We start from the raw sequence: 27,585 nt of genomic DNA on the forward strand, positions 1-27,585 counted from the left end.
GCTGCCTCGGAGTGTCCTTTGATTCTGCCTTGTCCTTCATACCACACATCCAATCCCTCACCACTTCCTGCCGTCTTCAACTCACAAATATTTCCAGAATCCGCCCTTTCCTCAATTCGTAATCTACAAAAATGCTAGTGCATGCCCTCATAATCTCCCGCCTCGACTACTGTAACATCCTCCTCTGTGGCCTCCCTGCTAACACGCTCGCCCCTCTCCAGTCCATCCTTAATTCTGCGGCCCGACTGATCCACCTCTCTCCTCAATACCATCCCGCTTCTCCTCTCTGCATGTCCCTCCACTGGCTCCCACTCTTCCACCATATCCAATTCAAACTACTAACACTGACCTACAAAGCTGTGCAGAATCTATCTCCTCCCTATATCTCTGAACTAATCTCCCACTACACTCCAACACGTCACCTCCGGTTCTCCCAAGATCTCCTTCTCTCCTCCTCTCTCATTCGCTCCTCACGCAACCGACTCCAAGACTTCTCCCGAGCATCCCCAGTCTCCTGGAACTCGCTGCCTTAACACGTCAGACTAGCCCCTACCCTTGCAAACTTCAAACAGAACCTGAAACCCCACCTGTTCAGAAATGCCTACAATCTACAATGAACACGCAGAGAGGAGAAGCGGGATGGTATTGAGGAGAGAGGTGGATCAGTCGGGCCGCAGAATTAACCCGACCACCGTGCGGAGCTGCCGCCCAATCTACACCCCACCTACTGTCTCCTCCCCGTAATCCTATAGAATGGAAGCCCGAAAGGGCAGGGCTCTCTTCCCTCTGTACTAGTCTGTCTACTGCAACCTGTATATGTATTTTGTATGTAACCCCCTTCTCATGTACAGCACCAAGGAATTAATGGTGCTCTATAAATAAATAAATAATAATAAATAAAATACATGCTCATATAAGGTCTCGGCGTGTGTCTTGACATCATGATGGCATGTCCTTCCATGTGCCAAACCCTTCTGGGCCTTATCAAAGCCAAAAGTCTTGGCTAGTGAGATGCCTGAAGATTTTAGCGTGGGCACTGAGGACCAAAAGATGCTTCCAGGATTGAATGGGTGTTGGTGAAGCTGTGGAGGTAAGCAGTAAGATAATTAGAAGGATTTTTTTTTCCAAATAATGTTTTTTTAGGTTCTGGGGTCTAGAGCAACTTGAAAGTATAAAATCGCATATAAAGTATAAAAATCATATATAAATAAAATTTCTCAGGAAAATCCATGCAAACAGGTGAATTTGAATTTTGACTCATCCTCTTGTATCCAGGTGTTTCCATTGCTTAACACTGAGCAAGGTACAGACCATGTGACAGTTTCACATGGCAAAAATCCCTGCATCTTTCTACATCTCGACTCATGCCAATACAGCAATAATACAACAATATAGGATCCTTATATATATTTGCATTTGCAAACGTATATTGAAGGAAAAAGAGTTTTCTACTAGTTTAGTTAACACAATAGTTATATGTGGCCAATTAACCCTGAAAGTAACTGCATTGAACTGCTTAAGACTTGGACACGCTTTAAAACACAAGTTGTCTACTGTACAGAGGAAATAAAAGAGCATCAATATATTCCAGACAGATGCTGAGACTGTATACAGTGAGAACACTGTGGATATTCAGGTCCTCTCCCAAGGAAAATGTTCCTTTCTGGTTTTCAAAGAGATACTTTATTTAGTAACTTGGCTGGGCCTCGTCAAAAGCCAAGTCAATATTTATGTGTTCATATAGAATAGGATGGACTGTGAATGAATTGCTGGATTTGTAATGTAGGATGAAAGATTTATTCGTGGCTTGGGGGGACCATATATTGAACAGACTCTAGTTTGCTCCTGTTCCATGTCATTTTTTAATTAGATATTAAGATGTAAGGTGGGTAAAAACAGTGCCGCAGCTTCAGGGCTAGTATGTCATGGAAAGGAAAAGTATCCAAGACTGTAGTGAACAGAAAACCCTGCTCCTTGGAGAATTGATAATTCCTTGACCCGGTGTCATATGCTATGACTGCTAATGGATCCTGCTATATGGATGCTTCAAATAAGCCCTTTATGGCCACAATTATACAGGATAGATATGGCATGAGTCTCAGCCGTCAGAGTAAGAAAATTCAATGGTAGCATTTACCCTCTTGATGTTTGTAGTCTTAGTATGATAAAATCAGTATTTTCACGATTATTCCAAGAATGATAGTAAGACATTGAACTCATTAAATATTGAAGTACAGTAAAAGCTAAATCCTTCCATATAAAAATATTGAATGCAGCAAAGTGCCACATGGATATTTCATCTTATGTAAAGACTTAGCATGAAATGACCATTCATTAAAGGGGTTTTGTAGTCTATAACAACATTCTGCGTTAGAAGCATATCCAAATTCATTAAATTCTAAGCTAATGCTTGTTTATCATTTATACATATTTACTACCCGCTCCTGAATAATTTTTAGTGAGTTATTTCAAGATCTGTCTTAAGATCCATTTACACTGCATAAATATCATGAAGAACACTTGTTTCTGACGTGTAAACAGGCCACCAATCACCCAATTATCTTTTGTGTAAGTTATTAAAAGACTGCCGAACAACGTGCATGTTGCAGGTATCCAGTAGCAATGCACATCACACACCCTATGATGCCTTTGTTCATATTCTGCTCTGAAACTAAAACTAAGAGAGTATTTATAAAAAAAAGTCCTGGCTTCAGATTTCCACTGAGCAATTTGTAATAGATTATTCAGTGTACAGTTAGGTCCAGAAATATTTGGACAGTGACACAATTTTCGCGAGTTGGTCTCTGCATGCCACCACATTGGATTTGAAATGAAAGCTCTACAACAGAATTCAAGTGCAGACTGTAACGTTTAATTTGAAGGTTTGAACAAAAATATCTGATAGAAATTGTAGGAATTGTACACATTTCTTTACAAACACTCCACATTTTAGGAGGTCAAAAGTAATTGGACAAATAAACCAAACCCAAACAAAATATTTTTATTTTCAATATTTTGTTGCGAATCCTTTGGAGGCAATCACTGCCTTAAGTCTGGAACCCATGGACATCACCAAACGCTGGGTTTCCTCCTTCTTAATGCTTTGCCAGGCCTTTACAGACGCAGCCTTCAGGTCTTGCTTGTTTGTGGGTCTTTCCGTCTTAAGTCTGGATTTGAGCAAGTGAAATGCATGCTCAATTGGGTTAAGATCTGGTGATTGACTTGGCCATTGCAGAATGTTCCACTTTTTTGCACTCATGAACTCCTGGGTAGCTTTGGCTGTATGCTTGGGGTCATTGTCCATCTGTACTATGAAGCGCCGTCCGATCAACTTTGCGGCATTTGGCTGAATCTGGGCTGAAATTATATCCCGGTACACTTCAGAATTCATCCGGCTACTCTTGTCTGCTGTTATATCATCAATAAACACAAGTGACCCAGTGCCATTGAAAGCCATGCATGCCCATGCCATCACGTTGCCTCCACCATGTTTTACAGAGGATGTGGTGTGCCTTGGATCATGTGCCGTTCCCTTTCTTCTCCAAACTTTTTTCTTCCCATCATTCTGGTACAGGTTGATCTTTGTCTCATCTGTCCATAGAATACTTTTCCAGAACTGAGCTGGCTTCGTGAGGTGTTTTTCAGCAAATTTAACTCTGGCCTGAACCCTTTGTATTTACTTTCATGGAGTCTTCTCTTTACTGTTGACTTAGAGACAGATACACCTACTTCACTGAGAGTGTTCTGGACTTCAGTTGATGTTGTGAACGGGTTCTTCTTCACCAAAGAAAGTATGCGGCGATCATCCACCACTGTTGTCATCCGTGGACGCCCAGGCCTTTTTGAGTTGCCAAGCTCACCAGTCAATTCCTTTTTTCTCAGAATGTACCCGACTGTTGATTTTGCTACTCCAAGCATGTCTGCTATCTCTCTGATGGATTTTTTCTTTTTTTTCAGCCTCAGGATGTTCTGCTTCACCTCAATTGAGAGTTCCTTAGACCGCATGTTGTCTGGTCACAGCAACAGCTTCCAAATGCAAAACCACACACCTGTAATCAACCCCAGACCTTTTAACTACTTTATTGATTACAGGTTAACGAGGGAGATGCCTTCAGAGTTAATTGCAGCCCTTGGAGTCCCTTGTCCAATTACTTTTGGTCCCTTGAAAAAGAGGAGGCTATGCATTACAGAGCTATGATTCCTAAACCCTTTCTCCGATTTGAATGTGAAAACTCTCATATTGCAGCTGGGAGTGTGCACTTTCAGCCCATATTATATATATAATTGTATTTCTGAACATGTTTTTGTAAACAGCTAAAATAACAAAACTTGTGTCACTGTCCAAATATTTCTGGCCCTGACTGTACATAGGCTGCCATTGTTCTCAGTAGTGTAAGTCCTGTTTACGCAGAATGATGTGCTGCTGAGAATGACAATATTTTTGTGCAGCAAAAAAGTTAATTTGACCTGAAAATGAGTGCTTTGCTCATTCGTCAGATGATTGGCAATGCATGAATATTGAGAAATTGTTCATGATAATTGTAGGCCTTTTGCACACATTAAAGCCTGCTTTAAACGTTGCAATTTTGCATACGATATCGTATGCAATTTGCAACGCCCCCATCATATGTGTGGCACGTTCAATTTGTTGAACGTGCCACACAAACGATTAACCCCCGTCACACGTACTTACCCTTCCATACGACCTCGATGTGGGCGGCGAACGTCCACTTCCTGGAGTGGGAGGGACGTTCGGCGTCACATCGATGTCACGCGGCAGCCAGCCAATAGAAACGGAGGGGCTGAGATGAGCGGGACATAAACATCCCGCCCACCTCTTTCCTTCCACATTACCGGCCGGGAGCCGCAGGACGCAGGTAAGATCTGTTCAATGTTCCCGGGGTGTCACACACCGCGATGTGTGCTGCCTCGGGAACATTGAACAACCTCACGTTCAATTCTAGAGAAATGAATAATGTGTGTGCGATGAACGTTTTACCGTTCAATCGCAATCGCACATACCTGTCACACATGGCAATGTACCTTACAATGCCGGATGTGCGTCACTTACGACGTGACTCCGCCGACACATTATAAGATACATTGCAGCATGTAAAGCGGGCTTTAGTGTTTGGTGAGTATAAATGAGGTTTGGTTTTCAAACCGAGCACCAACTTAAAAAAACAAAGTTCGGGTTCGGAGTTCGGATGCTTTACGTGCGAACTTAACTTGCAAAAGCATTGCTGTGCTCAGGTAATCTTGGTGCTCAGCCCTATGCGAGCCACTTGCAGTGTTTGAACGGGGCACACTGGGGGTAACAACAACGTGATCCAATGTAGTGTGCAACAAAAATAATTTTGAAAAAGCCTGCCCACCCTCTCCTGGAAGTTATGTGCTGTATGTAGTCGGAAACTCAAATTCTCAATCAGTGATTATGAACCTACTCAAGCCAAGTTCGGACATGTGCAGGTTCGGTTCGTTTGCTACCAGCAAACCATACCTCCAAAGATTTACTTATCTTTATTGGTGAGTTTTTTTTACCTCAGTATTTGTAAGCCAAGGTGGCACAATCAGAGGAAAGATATAATAGAAACAAGGGCACCACTTCTGCATTTTTTACTCACTCCTGGTTTTGGCTTATAAATACTGAGGTAAAACTCACCAAATACTCAACTTGTACATGTGGCCTTAAAGTTCTCATCAGTCTTGTCTTCACTTCTATCCTTAACAGTCCTGCAAATTTCTTACACCACTGTAGTCTCCTGGTCATTTCCCCCTGTAATGTTTCCTTCTACAGGGCGGGAAACAGAGGAGATAAGTCACATGGCAGTTCAATTGGATAGGGGATCAGCATACTGAGGACGAAATATCAATTGATCAGTGTTGTTTCACATTCTTGGAGCAGTAAGTGCTTGAAAAGCAACATATGATCTACATTGATAGTCTGAAGAAACTGCAGGGACACAGACGTGACTTGTTAAGAGATGGGAGAATTATTGCAATTTCCTGATTTATAAGTGATTTACATAAAAACTATTCTTTCATGGAATTACTACAATTTTAAAACTAGATAAGCCACTTAATATGGTGATTTTTGTCCCTGGACCCCCAAGACGTTAGCTGTAATCTATGAAGAAACTTGAAGCCATGGGTTTATTTAATCTGCAGTACCAACAGAGGAGAAACAAAGTATTGCACAGTACTCAAAACTAATGGGTTGCCCATGTCTTACATGAACATGTCAGGTCCTCCAGATCAAGAGCAGTTTTTATAGCCACTCACTGTTCTAACTGTATTTCAAAATGATTTTCTAAACCTATTAACCATTTTATATTAATTATGACAGATTCCTAATAGTAATGAGTGAGCACCAAAATGCTTGGGTACTCGGTATTCATAAAGAATAGTTGGATGCTCAGATGAACGCAACCCGAGTACCCAAGTCTAATGGTAGTCAATGGGAGACTCAAACATTTTTCCCAAAGATTTCCTGGAAAAATGCTTGAGTTCCCCATTGACTTTCATTAAATTCAGGTATTCAAGATGTGCCCATCCGAGCGTCCAAATGCTCTTAATGAGTACAGAGCACTCGAGTATGATAGTGCTCGCTCATCACTAATTCCTAACTATTAATGTATAGTATAAGGTTAACATAAAAAATATATAACTTTCGATTAACAAAAATAGGTAAAATGTCTAAAAATGGAATATTAGCGTACATGGAAAGTTTTTTTAAGACTAAAATTTGGATTTTTTTTTTAAGTGGAACCTTATTGCTTACCATTGCTCTACCTCTCTAAATGTTACCATTTTATATACTTGACCCTCTTATCTTCAATTCCTTTTGAAAGTTAAATATACATGTAAAGCAGTGCTGGGTGTTCTAAAAAGCCTCCTAAGGATCATGAATTTTCTACATCTTCACCTTGATATTTGATTTAACTTATTTTACAACCATTATAGATATTGATGACTGTTAAAAGCAAAATTCTCCTGAGTATAATGCTTTCCACAAAACTATTCCAGCCTCAGACCTCGTACAACATAGACTTGGCAGTTAATAAGCGCAGCGATCAAAGGTGATCCGTTGCTGTAACACCACCACCACCTGCTCATTCTAATTTCACAAGGTATTGCCTAGGCTTTCCGTAATCCTGTGAATCAAAGTATATGTGTAGCTCACAGTAAACCGAACTGCAGAACCCGCAATGCATCTTAATCTTCCAGAGTGATAAGCATCAGATGCATGTAAAATTAGCTGTGCTTCAGATGGAGTTGAAGTATAAGTCACTAAAACCTATTATAAGTGTATTTGCCTTAAACTTCAACCATGTATAGTGGACACTATAATTCACAGTACTTTACTCACTCTTGTAATTTAAAAGAGAAGTTAGGGGGGCGTGTCCTGGCTATGGAGGAGTGAGGACGTGTTTGTCTCAGCTCCTGCCACCGGACTACACTACTGACAATTAAACCAGCCCAAGAGCCTGGAAGAAAAGGATATGCAGCGCAGGAGAAGGGAGAGCTCCCAGGGGCCCAGCAGAGGAGCGTCACGGACAGAGGAGAAGGGAATTAGAGGCTTCCTTACCGGGCCGAAGCAGAGGACAGCACTGCAGACATCTCCCAAGATGGAGAGGCAGGGGAAGCCCCAGCAGCAGCAGAGACAGAGGGAGGAAAGCACCCGGGCAGTGGAGGAGAGGCAGCTGATAACCCCAGACAGCCAGCGTGTCCAGGTACAGGGGAGCCCTGGAGCAGGGAGCATGGGTACAACCCCCACCATTGCTGATTGCAGACCTGCAGTGGGGAGGCCTCAGGAGGGGGGAGAGGTGCCCTTACCCCTGTCACAGAAGGAGGACAATAATAAATCTCAAGCAGAGGCTGTTAATGCTGCAAATGGGAAACAGGGCCCTGCTAGTGGAAATCTCCTATCTTCAGTGAGACACAGCCTGAGTCAAAATGTGTATGATATGGAAATGCAAGCAGAGTTAGAGCCTGCCACAAGTACAATAAGATCACATGAACCAGGAGTGCTAACAGAACTTAATGAAATCCGGGCACACATCTCTTCTATGCCCACCAGAGAAGATATGGAGACATATATAGCAAGGCTGGAACAGGCATACCGCACAGAGCTGTCAGCCCTGAGGGGGGAGGTGGAAAGAGTGGACACTCAGAACCAAATACAGGCAGCTAAAATACAGAATATAGAAGACACCACTCAGGCACAAGGGGCCATTTTGGATCAACACTCCTGCCAAATACAATATATGGTGGAAGCAATGGACGATGCTGAAAACAGGGGCCGGAGAAACAATTTAAGGGTCCGGGGTTTACCAGAGTCTGTTGAACCTAAGGATCTCCAGAGAGCCCTCCAAGTGATGTTTAATGAGATCCTGGGTGAACCATCAAGCCAACCCCTGGAGCTAGACAGAGTGCATAGAGCGCTTGGCCCTAGACCTACACAGAATGACAGACCACGAGATGTGATTTGCAGGGTCCACCGTTATGTCCTTAAAGAGGCCATCCTGTTTAAGCTGCGCAGTGGAGTTTCACCAGCATACGAGGGGAGCCAAGTCCAGATTCTGCAGGACTTATCCCGTTTCACTTTACAAAGAAGGAGAGCACTGAAACCTCTCCTGGACATGCTCCGTTCGTATGAGTTTCAATACAGCTGGGGATTTCCCTTCCGCCTGCAGGTCCGACATGCGGGAAGAATGTATGTTCTTAGGAACCCGACTGATATGCCATCGTTTGCTGCAGCCCTGGACATTCCATTGGTGCCTATAGAGGAATGGCCGGTGTTTCCAATGGGGGTTTGAGGTGCTGCCCCAGATGGTGATCGGATGCGTGGCCCTCGAAGAGGAAGACCAGTCTGATGTTTAAGGAGTTATTGGTTCATAAACAAAAATTCATTGGGTTGTTTCTCAATAGAATGTACCTCCCAGTTTTGCTATAATTTTTTTGCCAGGGGGATTAAGTCTTTCTGATTATGAGGGGGGGGGGTTCCCTCCCGCCTTCCTGGAAGAGGGGGCGGGGGGGCACCCCCTGACGGTGTATAGCACAATATTCTCTCTAGACCTTGTGTCCTCACATTATATAGGGCTCTGGCTGACAAACTAAGTTGAATAATTGCTTATTGTTAGTCCGGGGCAGGGGGCTCCTTTGTAGAAAGTTCCCTCCCTGATTGGGATAACACGCCATAAAGGAGTGGCGTAGTCTCACCATCCCTAGGTTAGACAGTTTGGTATTCTCTTATACCTATACAGTTACTTTTAGTCTTTTTAGACCCGACGTTAGGGTCTTGCTGTAACCTTGCAGGCGGGAGGCACTCTGACCTCCTTGCCTTTGGTTTCTACTGCTTTGTTGGTAGTTTCTTTTGTATTCTCGACCTTCTTACCTCTTCTCTTTTATTTCCTCTTCTTTTTCCCTGCTCTTCCTATCCTACTTGCCTGCACATCTCTCTCTCTCTCTCCCTAATCCCCGAACCTATCCCTAGAGTCCCCACCGTTCCTCCGCATTGAAATGACGCAGATTAATTGGGGTTCACTAAATGTGAGGGGACTTAATGTCCCGCAAAAACGCTCCCAGATATTTTTTGACATGCACAAAAAAAGAGTCCATATACTATTGATCCAAGAAACACATTTTAAAACGGGCCACCTCCCCATCTTTAGAGACAGATATTACACTAACTGGGTCCACAGTTCCAACCCAGAGTCAAAATCCAAGGGAGTGTCCATAGGCATCCATAAGTCCCTAGTGCACACAGTTCTAGATACACGGGTGGACACGGAGGGAAGATTTATATTCCTGAAAATTAATGTTAACTCATCCATCTTTACCATTGTCAATTGGTATCTACCGAATAGAGATCCGGCGACGACCTGCTCCTCTCTCCTGTCATCACTGGATGAATTCGCAGAAGGGACCGTGATCGTGGGCGGTGATTTAAACTTCACTTTGGACCCTAAGGTAGACACAACGTCGGGACATAACTTTCTCTCAATAAGGAAACTAACGAAGGTTAAACGTTGTATACAGGAACTCAGATTAGTGGATGTATGGAGAACACTACACCCAGTAGACCGTGACTACACATATTTTTCCCCGGCTCACTCTTCATACAGCCGCATAGACCTATTCCTTGTAAGTCAGAAGGCCCTGACATGGCAGATACAGGCCTCTATAGGCAGTATCTCTTGGTCAGATCATGCCCCCATATTTTTGAGCCTCACTATGCCGGATGGGCCTGGGAGGCCGTGGTCTTGGCGGTTGAATGATAGTCTGCTGAGGGACCAGGGATGCTTGAAAGACCTGCAGAACACAATAGATGAATTCTTGGAGATACACTCAGGAGACACTACTACCCTACCTGTTCAATGGGAGACACTAAAGTGTGTGTTGAGAGGGATTCTGATCAAACATGGGGCTAGGATTAAGAGGGAGAGAGCCCAAACCATTCTGTCTCTACTTCAGAATATTTCAGACCTAGAGAAGATCCATAAGCAGACATTATCCCCGGTGACACTGACAGAGCTAGTTAAAAACAGAGAGGAACTTAAATCCATTCTGGACCGACAATACGAGCGCCACAGGAATAGACTAAAAAGATTTATGTATGAATATGCGGACAAATGTGGCAGACCACTAGCTAGGTTATTACATCCGAGGGGGGACCCCAGTCACATCCCTACGATCAAAAAATCGGACGGCCTTTTGACTCAGAACCCAATCCACATAGCGGAGCAGTTTCAAAAATATTATAGTGACCTTTACAACATAAGGGGCAAATTTGGGGATATGCCACAAGAAGCTTTGGAGACTAAAATAAATGATTACATACTTAAAACAGCCCTGCCGACTATACCCAATACTGAGGTTGAAAACCTAGAAGCAGACTTTACAGAGACAGAAGTGGCATCTATTATCAGGGATTCTCCTTCAGGCAAAAGCCCAGGTCCGGACGGGTTTACCCCCAAGTTCTATAAAATTTTTCAGACTCAGTTATCCCCGTTCATGACCAAAGTATTTAACTCCATATCTGAAAACTCCCAGTGGGTAGCACAATCTCTTGAAGCACACATATGTGTTATCCCCAAACCGGGAAAGGACCACTTGCTGGTTACAAATTACAGACCCATCTCACTGATTAATTTAGATTTGAAATTTTTCTCTAAAGCACTTGCCAACAGACTTGCCCTGTCCCTGCCTGGGATAATACATACAGACCAGGTGGGATTTGTAAAAGGCCGGGAGGCACGGGACAACACCAACAAATTGTTCCTCCTGATGGCTCGGTCGAGGGCTCAGTCTCTCCCCATGTGTTTACTTTCAGTGGACGCGGAGAAGGCCTTCGACCGGGTCAGTTGGAGCTTTATGATGGCAGCCTTGAGACAGGTGGGTTTGGGTCAGAAATTTTTGGGTAGAATTGCGTCCCTGTATACGAGACCCTCAGCAAAAGTCAGGACAAATGGGTTTCTATCATCATCCTTTCTGGTCCACAATGGAACGAGACAGGGATGTCCACTGTCGCCCCTCTTATACGTCATAGTCATGGAGCACCTTGCGGTCGCCCTGAGAAACAACACAAGCATCCACGGGATAGAGGCGGGGGGGAGAGCCGTAAGCTGGCTCTATTCGCGGATGACCTTCTCATGTTCATTTCCCAACCACACATATCCTTCCCGTCCTTGCTTAAGGAGTTCGAACAGTTTGGCAACTTAAGCAACTTCAAAGTAAATTTTTCCAAATCAGAGGCCATGAACGTGACTTTATCGGCAGAAGACCTTGCGAGAGTATCACAAAACTTCCCTTTTAAGTGGCAACCGTCAGTTTTAAAATATCTGGGAGTTATGGTACCTAGGGATCCAGCAAAAATTGTACATCACAATTTTTTCCCCTTATTAGAAAGGACAATCAGGGACTTAAAGAAATATGACAAAAAGAGATTGACGTGGTTTGGGCGTATAAACGCGATAAAAATGGATGTGTTACCGAGGTTCCTGTTCCTGTTTCAGACAATACCCATACAGCTACCGCTAAGTTACTTCTCCAAGATCCGGACAGCCTTGTCTGGGTTTGTCTGGGGGAACAGGAGACCCCGAACAGGAATTAAAACTCTGACCAGACACAAAAGTGACGGGGGGGCGGGGCTCCCAAATTTTCAGTTATATTACAAGGCAGCTATCCTAACGAGATTACTGGACTGGCATTTTCATGGTAATTCGAAACAATGGGTGGTGATTGAACAGGATGTACTGGGAACTCCCTTACATTTACTTCCATGGTTAGAGAAAGAAAGTAGGATCCAGATAGCGAAAGGAATGGAGTTCACGCGGACAGCGATGGGGATGTGGGATGGAGAGATAAAAAAGGGATCTCTCTCTCAGGAGCAGGGCCCACTTACCCCCGTATTCGGTAATAAGAAGTTCCCCCCAGGACTCCACTCCCATAGATTCGGGGGATTTACTCGGGCGGATGATACCCGTTTTTGTCACGTGCTCCAGGGACACACCCTACCAACTTATACTTCCATGCAGGCCACAGGGAGAGAGATTTCCTGGATGGAATATATGCAGTTGAAATCTTTCCTCTCGTACCAGGACAGGGAGAGAAGGATGAGGACACCCCCTACTCCTTTTGAGAAAATATTTTTACAGGGGTCATCACCTGGACATGGCATCTCACTCATCTATAAAATGCTGAACCAGAGAAATAGGGTGGATAAACCTCACTTTGTCTGTAGGTGGGGAGAGGAACTGGGAGAGGATATTGCAGAGGACGATTGGAGCAGAGCGTACCTGTGGACCCACAAGCTTTCCTTGGCGTGCGCCGCTCAAGAGAAAAGTTATAAAATTCTCACAAGGTGGTACCATTACCCGACTAAATTACATGCTATATTTCCCTCTGTGTCTGATGTGTGCTGGAGGTGTGGCACAGACACAGGTACAATGCTACACATATGGTGGAGCTGTACTAAGCTGCAACCCTTTTGGGACTCAGTGTTCTACCTGTACAAAAAGATGAGCGGAGGTGAAATAGAAAAATCCCCCCAGGTTGCCCTTCTTTCTATGCTCCCAGGAGCTATTAAAACACAAAAAAGGGACATGTTGCGATTTTGCCTGGCGGCTGCCCGTATGATTATCCCACGATTTTGGAAACAGACTAGATGCCCTACGGTGCTGGATTGGTTGGAGGAGATGACAAACCTCCAGAGAATGGAGGAGCTGACAGCAGAACTAAATGGGAACACAGAAAAATTTACTACAGTTTGGAGACCATGGATTATGTTCATGGAGTCCCCAGAGTTTGTGGAGAGTTTGGCGAGCTTTTTGAGCTGAGAAACGGTGGGGAGTCTCATTCCTTCCCCCCCCTTTTTTCTTTTCTTTTCTTGCTTCCCCCCCCTCCCCCCTTTTCTCTAATTTCCTCTTCTTTATGCTTATATCTTGCCTCTTCTTTCTTTCTTTTCTGAACATTAATCTGCATTTTTCTAGTTTCATTTTTTATATGAAAAGATTTATCAATAATTCATAAGACAATAGACACACAAGGAGAATGAGTATATTAGGATACGGGAAGTCAAAAGAAGTAAAATTCTGACCTATAATTTACAAGTGGTTGTATGGTAATAGCACAAAGATAATTTGAAGAATTCCAAGAAATTTAGTAATGTAACAATTTCTGGATGTTATCCCGGCATTGAGAAAATGATGCTTATGTATTGTAATTGCACAAATGATATGTTTGTATGTTGACAACAGTTTCATCAATAAAACAGATTTGAAATAAAAGAGAAGTTAGATTTATTTTGAGATGACGTAGAATGATATTCTCTGTGCTATAAGACAAATAGCAATAAATGACAATATACTGTATTATTGACTGAGAATACATTTTGTGTTATGCAAAGATTCTAAATATGTTTTATAGTATGTAATACTATTGGAGACCAATGTCCAAAAATGGCTACCACTCACATGTGTCTGCAGTCTCGGACTGGCCCACTGGAGGACAGGTGAATTCCCCGGTGGGCCCATGTACAGGATTAAGGCACTTGTTCACCAACAAGAGCAGTAGTTGGGTTAATACATTTTATTTAGTATGTATAGACAAAATCAGCATCCTATCATTTATTTATCAAAGTATCCAGTTTATTATTATATAGAAGTATAGGTAAATTTGGGAGATAGTATAAAGTAATATTTGTGTGTAACTGAATAGTGGTACAAAAAGTCAATGTTACTGGTGAATCCTGCCACCCGTCTTCTTTTCTAGGCCAAAATGCACATTTGGGCTTTTAAACATGGCCAGTTATGTTCCACAAATATATGTATACGTGTATATATAATAGTATATATCACCAGGTGCAAATGTTCAACAGAATGTGCGGTTTATATTTCTTTCTGTGCCTATATCTTCCTGACACATGGACCTCACTTTCTTGGAAAGAAATGTAGTAATTTTAGTAATTTGAGTGTGAGTCTAAAGAAGTATATAACAGAAGAAAAAAATTATCCTAATAGCCATACAGGTAAAATATATCTTTGTACCGTGTTAGTCAGATACTGAGCCTGAAGAAGAGACCTGAGTAGTCTGGAAAGCTTGCTATTATTACCATCTTTTCAGTTAGCCATTAAAAGGTATCAACAACTGAGTACTCTTAAGGGTACATTACACGCTGTGATCTCCCTAGCGATATCGCAAGCAATCATACCCGCCCCCGTCGGTTGTGCGACACGGGCAAATTGCTGCCCGTGTCGCACAACCACGTTAGTCCCTGTCACACAGACTTACCTGCCCTGTGACGTCACTCTGGCCAGCGAACCGCCTCCTTTCTAAGGGGGCAGTTCGTGCGGCGTCACAGCGACGTCACACGGCAGGCGTCCAATAGAAGCGGAGGGGCGGACATGAGCGGGACGTAACATCCCGCCTACCTCCTTCCTTCCGCATTACCGGTGGAGGCAGGTAAGGAGATGTTCGTCGTTCCTGCGGTGTCACACAAAGTGAAGTGTGCTGCCGCAGGACCAAAGAACAACATCGTACTGGCAGCAGCAACGATATTAAGGAAATGAGCGACGTGTCAACGAGCAACGATTTTTCACGTTTTGTGCTCGTTGATCATCGCTCATTTGTGTTACACGCTGCGATGTCGGTAACAGCGCCGGATGTGCGTTACTAACGATGTGACCACGACGATATATCGTTACGATATTGCAGTGTGTAAAGCCCCCTTTTATTCTTTTAAACAATTTTTTATCATAATAGCCAGTACATAATACTTATTATTTAATATATCTGTTTACAATCTCAAGTACGCCTAAGGCACCTAAACAAAAAAAATCCCAACTCTCCAAATCCTAAAAATGGAAAATATACATACTGATAGGATTCAGCTCTGCTAGCCAGTTTCAGTGGTTGTCACGTGTCGAGAACCTCTTTAAAAATTAGCTTTTAGCACATCAGATAACAGAAGGGGCAACACATTAAAAATCCATTGGCAGGTAAAAAACATTGGGGAAGCAGCGTATTTAAATTTAAATACTTTGTGAGAGATAGACATCATTATGAAGGAGATATGCAGAGGAAGGATTGATTGAACCGAGGCTCATAAAGTTGTTTGTATGTTAGTGTTGTAGGCCCTATGATCAGAAACGGTTGCGTTATCAAGCTTATGTAATTTCAGCTAAGTGAACTTCCATGGCCTTCAGTCAAGAGGTTAATAAACTGTTTGCACATGGTTGACCGGCTTCACGTGTATGGCTTTACTTTAATATATCATAGGAATACAGTCCTCAGCATCATAATTATATTATAGAAATAAACCAAGTTTCCAATATGAAAAGAAGTGCAAAATTAATGTAGATTATAACAAACCTATTGCCAGTTTTGCATCTGGGAATGTGTTACTGACTAAGTGGTGGATGCAGTCAGGTCACAAAAGAAAATCTATAAATGTAATTATTAGTAATATATTCTCCCTCTCCCCGGAGAAGTATCACATTACTTCTAATGATTTACTAAACCTTTTACCTTTCAAGTCTGTTTGATTGTATCATTTTTCACTGATGGTTTTAAAGGAAAACATTTGAACATGACAGGATTCAGAAGGTACATAATCCAATGAGTGAAATCTCCGATATAAGCGACAAAATAAAAATAAAGCTTCGGTCAAAAATGAAATGTCATCTACTGCATTAGTTTGATATGTGTTGTCTAACTGTACACTGTAAAAGCCAAACCTTTATATTTCTCAGTTCTGAGACGTATACTGTTATATCTTCCCAGAATAGAAAGAATGTAAAAAATGAGGCATGGAATCTATCTAAATGATATATTTCTTTTACCGCAGATGATGACTTCTTTCACGAACTACCAGAGACGTTCCCATCAGATCCACCAGAACCATTGCCTCATTTCCTTATTGAACCTGAAGAAGCTTACATTGTGAAAAATAAGCCAGTAAATCTTTACTGCAAGGCCAGCCCAGCCACGCAAATCTACTTCAAGTGCAACAGTGAATGGGTTCATCAGAAGGACCATATCGTGGATGAAAGAGTGGATGAAACCTCAGGTACTTGACAAGTCATTTTCCTGATATATTTAGATAGTTTAAACATTTATTGGATCCTCTGGTATCCCAACACCAATTCTGGAGCTAAGTAAATACTGAAAAAAAACAGATGTAAAATAATCCAAATATCTAAATCAATCTCTCTATATATACCGTAATGTGCAACAGTTTTAGGCAAGCACGAAGCATAAAACACTTCAAAGTAAGAACGATTTCAGAATGCAGGTGTGAAAAGTTTATTTATATCAAATAACAAAATATTTTTATCTCTATGGCGCCAACATATTCAGTGGCAATGTACAATTCAGATACAAAGTGAATTAATAAAAAATAAATGTAAATCAAATCAATATTTGGTGGGACCACCCTTTGCCTTCAAAACAGCATCAATGCATCATATTTTCTAGGTAGACGTTCACTCAGTTTTTAAAGGAACACACAGCAAGGCGGTTGTTCAAACATCATGGAGAACTAACCACAGAGCTGGGCATGTATACTTGTGCAAAAGCTTGTGTTTTTTTTTCATGTAGTCAGTAGACAAACTTGATGATTTTGAGATCAGAGTTCTGTGGGGCCATATAATCACTTCCTGGACTCATTGTTCTTCTCTATGCTGAAGACAGGTTACTTACAGTATATTCTTAATAGGGATGTTCACTACTTGGACAACCCATACTCATGTTCACCCATGTAAAAATAAATAAGCCTATACTCATTTCCATTGCAGTTGCGGTTCCAGCGATGTCTGAAGCTGTGTTCCCAGGATCCACATGACATGGTAATGACACGCAAGCTCCATGACCAAGCTACGCACAGCATCTGTCTCTTAACCTTCAGACATTTGAGCAGGATGTGGGCGCTACGCTGACTCCTTGTTCAAACGTCTGAAGGCGGGACAAGGTAGCTGGCACTGATTGGTCATGATGCTCGCATATCATAACAATGTCACGTGGGCTCCAGGAATGCAGCTTCAGACATTGCTGGAACTGTGGACGCATCGGAGGTGAGTATAGGCTTATTCATTTTTGCAGGGGCAAACAAGGGGAACCAGAAGAGGTTGCCCAAGTAGTGGACAACCCCATTAACATCTAGAATTTATAATATAGATAAATAGTATATATATATATATATATATATATATATATATATATATATATAAAAATATTGTAAATTTAAATATGTATAAATACAGTTTTACATATCGAGAGAGAGAGAGAGAGAGAGAGAGAGATACAGTATTTATAACTATTATTTACCTATCAAAGTCTATCTGTCTAACTATCAATTATAATCATAGGGTATGCTCATATAGAGGTTTTTAATTGGATTTTCTGGCTGAAAAACCATACCCACAACAAAAACAGTATAGAAAATAAATATTTGTATCTTTTTGTTCATTTTTGACAAGTGTTTGGTCAAGTATGTTTTTTTTTATTATATTTATGCAGGCTATGATCACATAGAATATTTTGATGCAGAATTTCCTGACTTAAAAATCCACATCTAAAAAAATCCTTTAAAATATTATGGGTGTTTTTTTTACGTGCATGATACTTTTATTTCTAATTCTATTGATTGGTTGATTAAATCTGGAACCTTTTTTCTAGCCAAAATGCCTTCAGAATTGCCATGTAGCTTTTTATTTTCACCCTGAAAAAATGACTTTGCAACATTTTTAATCTATTTTGCTCCCTTTTGAACTAAATACTGTTCAAGGTCACAAAGTGCTGACAGTGACAATCCTGCCAAGTCTCTTCTTCAGCAGGTCACTGGTCATTGTTTGCCATTCAGTCAATGCTTCTGAAAAAATGTTTTCATTCTCTTTATTCACCGGTTCGTAGCCCCTATAAGTCAGGAATAAACTGATATCAATACGCTTGATCCAAATATGTGTAGGCAGGTACATTTCATATACAGAGACATTACACGGATGTTCCTCTGCATTACACTCGCACACCCAGGACAGAGTCCAGACACATGCCTAATAGATTTATGCACGGCCATTTGTCGATCTGCTCTCAAGAACAATTTATTGCCGTGTCTACAGTATTACAAAGTAAGAACATATGCTTCAATTTTAAAAAATGCAGAATCCAACAAAATGTTGAAAGATAATTAATGGTTGTACAGTTCTTCATATCCTAATATCCCAAAAATGAAGGAGTGCAGATAGATGATCAGAAATGTAATAATGATTTCCCATAAGCAATTACTAGGAACCAGGTTTGCAAGGAAATCCCATAATTGCAAATATTGTACTCCCTATACAATTATATAACTTGACTGCTTAGAGAATACAAGGTAACACACATTGAGATGAAATACTTTGTCATCAGGCAGGCAACGTAATTCACATAAAGGCAAAATATTTTAGATAGCTTGTAATAAAAATGTTTATTATAAGTTTATTCCATAATTGAAAGACTTAGTCAACTTACTGACTATTCCTGTATTCTTAGAATTGATTAGATGCTGGAAAACAATTTCTTTAAGGCTTTTTTATTTAATTCTATTACATCAAAAGATAGCATTTGAAAAATTAATAAAGTTCCTTAAAGAATAGAGTATTTCAATAATAGAAATGTTACTTTAATCTCGTGAACTCCAGTCAGTGTTGGGCTGGGGTACCTTCAGTCTCACATCTATCCATTGGTTTCAATGGAAAAATGATACTTAAGCGGGCTTTACACGCTACGATTTCGCTACAGCGATCTCGTTGGGGTCACGGATTTTGTGACGCATATCCGGCCGCTGTAGCGATGTCGTAGCGTGTGACTCCTAGGAGTGATTTTGTATCATTGCAAAAACGTCCAAAATCGCTCCTCGTTGACATGGGGGTCCGCTGCCAGTTATTGCTGCTGTCGCTGGGGCGAAGTTGATCCTCGTCCCTGCGGCAGCACACATCGCTATGTGTGACGCCGCAGGAACGAGGATCATCTCCTTACCTGCCTCCGGCCACAATGCGCAAGGAAGGAGTTGGGCGGGATGTTACATCCCGCTCATCTCCGCCCCTCCGCTTTCATTGGGCGGCCGCTTAGTGACGTCACTGTGATGCCGAACGGACCACCCCCTAGAAAGGAGGCGGTTCGCCGGTCACAGCGACGTCGAAGGGCAGGTAAGTACATGTGACTGGGGTGCGCGATTTTGTGTGCGACGGGTAGCGATATGCCCGTCGCACACAAACGATGGGGGCTGGTCTCATGCTAGCGATATCGGGCCGGATATCGCAGCATGTAAAGCCACCCTTAGCAACATTACAGCACACTAGATTGATGCACTTTATAATTATAAAATAGCCTCCCAAAACACTGTTAGAATTTTAAAAGGATAGCTTGGCCAGTAATAAAGTATTAAAGAGGGTGAAAATGGACACTTATAAATTTGAAGAATAGAACACTGAAAACATAGAACATAGAAAATTGAAATAGAACAATTATCATGACTGATTAAAGAATGAATTGCCAAAGATCGGCACTCACTTTCATCTTGTTTTTTTATGTATTTTCTTCAAGTCATCATATACAATAGTGGCGCTAGATCTTTCTCAATACTGATTGAAGAAGAGATCGTCCTAATGTGAAAAAACACTTCTGAACCATATGCTATATTTCCAAAAGATGCGAGTACAGAAATCAGATAATAACATCAATATACTTTATATACTTTATATTATACTTTATAAGACACAATGCTAAAAACAACACTCCAGCATATTTTCTTTTAATTGCACAGCTGGTGCTTTAAATGTAAGTCCCGTGCCACATGTATTATGTTTACCTCCCAGCAGTCTTGTTTGTTGCCACACTGGTCGGTCTTTGGCTATTTGCAAACTGCCAGTGTGCTCCAGTATTTCCTGAAGCACGCCGGACATCACAACTCAATACACTTCTATAAGAGCCTCATTTTGTCCTCGTTCTTGCTTTCATAGATTTGCATGGGGAGCTTGTGATGTAACTTCTCATTTACGACCAGTCAGAGGTTAAAGTCACAAAATGGCACTACGTCGGAAGGTGACTATATGACAGCGGGCTTTTAAAGTGCCTCTCCAGCACTGGAAAAACAAATAAATGCTGTAGTAGTGCTTTAAAAACATGGAAACAGAACTAATGTGTATACCTTACAGGGAAAAACCATGAAGAGCAGCCACACCCTAGTCATTTCCCATTCACTAAACACAAGTATCCTGGTGATGTTATATGCAATGAACAGAGCTCTATGGATCAATCTGCTGTGGATTGATTTGGAGTCAAATTTCCTGACATTTTCAGGTTCCCATAAATATGAACAATTTGGTAATCCATTCACATTGATCAAAAGAAATACTGCATGACACCATTTTACACTCTGCTTAAGAATACAGCAGCCACAACGCAAGCTAATGATGTCAAAGACTGCTGGGCCAGCTTCCAATAATGCCTTGCAGCTATTACATCACATGGTCTAGTGCAGCCAATGGGGGGGGACACACACACTAGAAAAGGTGAGGGCTGGCCAAGCAATGCCATTAAAAGGTTTTAGAACCTAGGTATGGGAAGTCACACCTAATTTCACAATAATGATTGAGAAAGGTCTAAATGTGATGCAACCCTTCATTGCTAAATCTAATTGACAATTGATTGGACAGTCTCACTCTGTGAATAATACGCCAAAGATTCAAGGGATAGGGAGGTACCGAAACTGTAGAGTTAGTGTAAATGGGAATTTATTGATCTACAGTATACTGCATTAACAGCATCTTAAACTGAATGAGAAAGAGAGCAATATAATACTCATTTGTCATATTTTTGCCACTAAAGAAAAATCCTGAAAGCAAGACTTGTGTGTCACAGAAAGTGTGCTTTCTGAATTATGATATGGGCAAGTCATATTTTTATTTTAAAATAGACAAAAGCAAAATCTCCACATTCCAAAATTGTAAACACAACTGTCTACCTCAGACAGAAAAAACATTTTTTGCACACTTTATTTTTTTAATAGTCAAATATTAGTCCCACATAGCACTGAAAACCATTGTTGGTTACCATTGGTTATCAACCATTTCCCCCCTATCAAGAGTAGCTTTATCTGCAGTTTCCTTATAATTGGCTAGTGAGAGACATATCCTAACTTTTCTGCTTTTGACTTGGCGTATTTGTCATAATCTAATGCGTAAATAAAATAATATTTTCCTAATATGAGAAATAGATGATCTATTTAAGTTCTATTCAATTCCTCTACACCAATATCCATTCACTACATTACCTAAATCGAGTGAACGCTGTCACCTTCCTGATTCAGCAGAAGCTTTAGATCACCCATTCAAAATCAACACATTACCGCTAGCACAGTAGGAAGCTATACACATGACTATCTTCAAAGGAACAGCAAAGGCTTGTTCTGGAGCCACCAAGTAGTAAGATATAAAACAGCCAAGCAATTGGTATGAACGATAGTGTGGTGACAGTTAAAATATAACTTTTAATAACTAATAATTAAAATATTTTCCACACAACATAAACGGTTGTATAACCAACCTAGAATTCAGATCGGAGCAAGTGTAATATAAAGCTCCCACTATTACCAAAAAGGACAAAAACAGTGAGGGACTCACTCACTCTGCATGAAACTATTAGAGATGACAAAAATTAGATAATTGTCACACCAATGTGTACGCCAAGATACCAAGATATAATTCACATTGAACATACCCTACAGTGTTCAGAATATCACCAAAACCATTGGTTAAACATCACTGCGGTTAATATAGAAAAATAAGTGTTGTCCAATAGAGGAGGGGGCAGAAACAACAGCCTCACAATACCCCTCAAGTGGCAACTGTCTGACCTTATACCTTCTTAGACCTCCCAATGCGTTTCTTAATTCACGTAGTCATCAGGGGACTGTGGTCAAGAAATCAAAGGCTTCAGTATAGTACGGACTTCCAGCATAGTGTGTCCAGGCATGGCATCCCTCACCGTTTTTGTCCTTTTTGGTAATAGTGGGAGCTTTATATTACACTTGCTCCGATCAGAATTTTAGGTTGGTTATACAACGGTTTATATTGTGTGGAAAATATTTTAATTATTAGTTATTAAAAGTTATATTTTAACTGTCACCCCACTATCGTTCATACCACTTGCTTGGCTGTTTTATATTGTTATTGTTAAGCATCGACACATTTCCTTCTTCCACCAAGTAGTAAACCAGAAACTTTGCTGCATCACACCGCAGTGAGAATTGCAAAAAGCAATTTTTATTTATTTTTTATCTCTGCATATTATTAGTTTGGGAAAAAGTTAATCTGAAATAACGTTTAATCTTTTAGGATTTTTTATGTAAAAAAAAGAAAAACATCGAGCCTAATTGTAATCATTGTACTTTTCACTTAGTTTATTATGCACTTGTTATATCTATGCATTAAACATAGAACACACCATCTGGTTGACAATTACCAATCTTTTTATCGGCTCCAGTTTTGATCCCTTCATTATTCTGCAAGTAAAAAAGGGGTTGAAGAAGAGAAGAATTTGTTGCTGTAAATTATCATCACTGACATCACTGAAATTCTGGATTAATCCTTATGGATTGTAATGTTTTCATTATATAGTACCAGAAGCTACATTGTTCTGTTAAATCAATGAGGAATGATGGTATATAGTATATGGCCCTTGATATGTAACACAATGCTGGTATTTATATTCTAATGGCAGTCGACTGCACAGGCTAGAGGAACTCCCATTACTTGTTCTTCTATTGTAATGCTGGAGCTAAGAAAACTGCAGTTCAGTATTCAAGTATCAATTCTTGGACACAATTTTTGAAGTAGTAATAACCTGTGGATGTAGGCTTGCCGAAATCCTGAAATTATACAAAAAGACAGATGTTTTTGCACAAACCTCCATCCACAAAAGATCTGTGGTTAGTTCTTCATGATGTTTGAACAACCTCCCTGCCAAGTTCCTTCAAATCTATGTGCCTGGCAGAATTGATGCTATGTTGTTGGCTAAATATTGGGGGGGGGAGTATTTATATATTGTTCACTCACTTTATCTTTTTAAAGGTTAAAAAAATTAACACATCTATTTTTTAGGGCATTCTTAATCTGCATAATTTTTTTCATACCTGCCTAAAACTTTGGCACAGTACTGTATATCTTAAAAGATCACATAAATAGGTGAAGTTAAGGCAACCTCTTTACCATATCATATATTTAAAAAATTATATTTTCCAATAAATAATTAAATTATTAACAATATTAAAGCTAGAGATGAGCGGAAGTTCGGTTCGGCAGGTTCAACTGGACTTTAGATAAAGTTCAGTTTGGGACCTGAACTTGATCTGAACCCCAATGGAAGTCATTAATTGGGCAGTTTGGGTCTCCGTGACATGCAGCCAGTCCTAAACCGAACACTTCTGGAGCAGGGTGTTGGGACTTTTCAATTTGAGGAGGTTTGGTGCAAACTACATACAATCATGTTGCTGTTACCCCCAGTGCGAGCCATTCAAACAGTGCAAATGGCTCATACTGGACTGAGCACCAAGTGTACCCGAGCACGGCAATGCTCTCATTTGCATACCTGAAAAACTGATCTAAAAGCTCGAACTCTGTTTTTTTGTAAAGTCGGCATTTGGTACAAACAACGAACACCAAACCTTGGGTTTGCTCATCTCTAATTAAGACTAGTTTTCAAACCTATGTTACTTACATTACTTACCTTATCTAACAGCAAATTTCTTTCTTCTAAGAACATAGATTACTGTAGAAGTCTAGTTGGCAGTTTCGGCTTGGAGTAGGCTTATACCCTTTACTCCTGTCCAGAAAATAAATATGAATATTATGTTGTATGCAATGAATGAATAGGCTATTTCTTGTACCATTCTCCATTTCTGCTGATGTTTTAAAAACACGATTTGTTTGCAAGGAGGTAGATCCTTATTATGGGATTTTCACCTCCAATAAGTATAATTATTCAGAGAAATAGCATAAGAAAGGCTTCTGGTCTTGAGCACATTGCGCCTGTTTCCTTCTATTTGTACGCAGCCGTCAGACACGCTATGAGTTGTGTGTACTGTAAGTATTCTGAATTCTAAGAAAGTGTTGCCACTAAATCAGTAAACTGTTTTTGTAATTGGTATCACACAAGGCTACTGAAAAACAAGAAGACAATTAGACTGGAAAGCTTTTTCCCCATTAGTTTGATTTAGACTTATATGCAGCTGTTTCTAAAACGTTGCTTATTCTTTTACCCAACATTGTCATTTCAGCCCTCATTAGTGCCGCATCTCAAACTGAGTTGTGCCTAAATTTGATATACTGAATAAAAAGTAGGTTATATGGGAAAACTCTAACATCTGCATGTTTGCTATACGTGTATGATTTAGACTTGCAGAATTTTAGGCAATTAAATCCAAGAGAAATCTATTTCAAGCAAAGTAAAAGCTCCTAAACAAGCCAGGAATTATTTTCTGTATGAGTTTTACTACAACAATTGCACATTTTTGGTAAATCACTTCATTCTAACCAGATGTCAAAGTATAGCACAAGTAAAAACCAAAGGTATTTTAGCATTCTTGTCTGAGACCTCACATTTTATGACTTTATGTTCTATATAAGAAAGCTAAGCTATGAAAAACCATAAGGCTCGGTAGGTAAAAACATCTAGTAGTGTGGAAGCATTTGAGTCAGTACCCAATTTTTTTTAATGAGGCCAAGAAAGTAATATCTGGATCTGTGTGGATGCCGTTATGAGCCAGTCCAGATGGAATAAGCATGGAATGGACGTATGTAATGTGCATTGTGAGGAAGAACTTTTCACTCCTAAAGCAGTTAGGCCCTATGGCCCATATCACAGATATCGCTGCTAATAGTGTTGTGTATTGTCTGGAGTAGGGCATCTGGAACAGATTACATTGAAAAGATTTTTCTTAGGCCCCTTTCACATGTCAGTAATTCTGGGACGTTTGTGCTTTTTTTAAAACGTACCAGAATCACTGACATACGCAGACCCATTCTAATGAATGGGTCTGCTCACACGTCAGTGATTTTTCACTGCACGTGTCTCCGTGCGGCGTACCCGCGTGTGCGTGATTGCTGCATGGAGACATGTCCATTTTTTTCTGGCATCACTGATGTCCCACGGACCTCGCAGTGGTGTGGTCCGTGAAACACGTGCCAGAAAAAAACGTGCTTTTAAAATAAAAAACATTTTAACTCACCCGGCGTCTAGCGATGTCCTCTGCAGCCCATTCTCCCTGCTGCTTCTAAGCCGGCTGATTACTGTTGCGCATATTCATTATGCGCGACACAGCCGACCTGGAAGCAGCTGCTGCGGGGGTCACCGCCGGCCGGATGCTGGGTCGCAGGAGCGATCAGCACCATGGACAGCGGGAGCGGGCGCAAGTGAGTGAATCTCTAAGTGCAATCACGGGCCACGGAGAACGGAGCCCGGATTGCACTTAGACAACCCACGTGTGCCGAGATTCACGGCACACGCAGGGACATGTGCGTGTTTTTCACGCCAGTGAAAAACGTCTGTGTTTTTCACTGACTTGTGAAACGGGCCTTAGATAGATTCTGGAAGCTTGTCACTGAAGCATTTTAGATAAAAGAGATTCAATAAACTCAAAAACATAAACTGAGCTACATACATGCATACATCAGCTGTTTCTGGCATTAAAGTTCATTTTATTTATTGAATGGCAGTTGCAGGAGCAGATAAAACCCATAGACAAATATGACACTTTTTCTAGGGACCTTTTTCAGAAATCAAAGACAACCTACTTAGTCACGACAAGAGTGGAGCAAACCCGAACTATGGTGTTCATACCAAATACAGAATTTACCAAAAAAGAAACCAGAGTCTGGTTTCGGAGTTCGAGTGCTTTACGTATGTTGACGACTCAAGCAATCATCGCTGTGCTCGGGTATAGAGTTGAGCGAGGTTCAAGGTTCGCCAATTTCATGTTCGAGTGATTTTGGGGGTGCTGGAGATCGAACTCGAACTCGAGCTTTTTGCTAAAAGCTCGACAGTTCGAATTACGTTCGAGAACAGTTTGATCACCAAAAGCAGGGCTTTTTACAGCTACAGTGTGCAGGGAGCCATCGCTGGCAGCCTGCGGTAAGCTGGTAACCAAGATAAATATCGGGTATCCAAGCAAAGCGCTTTGCTTGGTAACCCGATATTTACCCTAGTTACGTGTGCAGGGAGCCAACACTTCCCCGCTAGGCTCCGCCTCCTCCTGCACTCGGCATGTACACACACACACACTCACACTCACCTGTCCCCAGCCACGCAGTCCCCGGCACTGACGTCCTCAGCGCCACATGGCCCGGCTAGGCTCCACCCACTTTGCACTCCGCCGCCCGCACACATGGCCCCACTAGGCTCCACCCACTTTGCACTCTGCACACATTACCCCACTTAGCGCCACCCACCTCGCACTCCGCACACATTACCCCGCTTGGCTCCACCCACCTGGCACTCTGCACACATTACCCCGCTTGGCTCCACCCACCTTGCACTCCGCACACATTACCCCGCTCGGCTTACCTGCGGTGATGAAGTTCTGCCCTCCCGACCTCAGCGCTGTCACTGTCTTCCATGGCCGCCGCTTCACATTTCCTCTCGCTATTGACCCGAGACTGTGACTAGCGGTGATGTCACAGGCTCCCGCGATAATTGGCTGTGAAGGCGGCGGTCATTGAAGGCAGTGACAGGTCTGCTGTCACTAGTGCAGGAGATCGTCACCGCAGGTAATGTCCCTCGCTCCTGACAGCAGCACTCGTCATGCCCTGCAGTGACCTGGGCTGACCTATTGATGTTAGCTCAGGTCACTGCTTTGCTCTCCCAGTCAATGGGGAACATTCTGTTCTTCACTGACTGGGACATTGACTATATGGTATGGATCATCATGGGAACCCCTTGGATTACAGCAGACCTGGATTTGTTTTTCTTTTAATAAATTAGTGAAAGAGGGAATGTTTTGGGCAGTGTTTTTTCAAATAAAAATGTGTTTGTCGTCAATTTTTTTTTATT

At 41.5% G+C, this 27,585-nt stretch overlaps 1 protein-coding gene across 3 annotated transcripts in view; it reads left to right on the forward strand.

The window, feature by feature from the left end:
- Positions 1–27,585, forward strand: part of UNC5C (unc-5 netrin receptor C) — a 556,745-nt gene that overhangs the window by 324,170 nt on the left and 204,990 nt on the right. For all 3 annotated transcript variants that reach the window (XM_075350956.1, XM_075350967.1, XM_075350963.1), the window contains one exon: positions 16,349–16,570. In XM_075350956.1, the coding sequence (XP_075207071.1) occupies positions 16,349–16,570 (222 nt within the window). The remainder of the gene's footprint in view (positions 1–16,348; positions 16,571–27,585) is intronic.

The sequence above is a fragment of the Anomaloglossus baeobatrachus genome, chromosome 1 (genome assembly GCF_048569485.1).
Source record: "Anomaloglossus baeobatrachus isolate aAnoBae1 chromosome 1, aAnoBae1.hap1, whole genome shotgun sequence".
In the NCBI taxonomy this organism is placed as follows: domain Eukaryota; kingdom Metazoa; phylum Chordata; class Amphibia; order Anura; family Aromobatidae; genus Anomaloglossus; species Anomaloglossus baeobatrachus.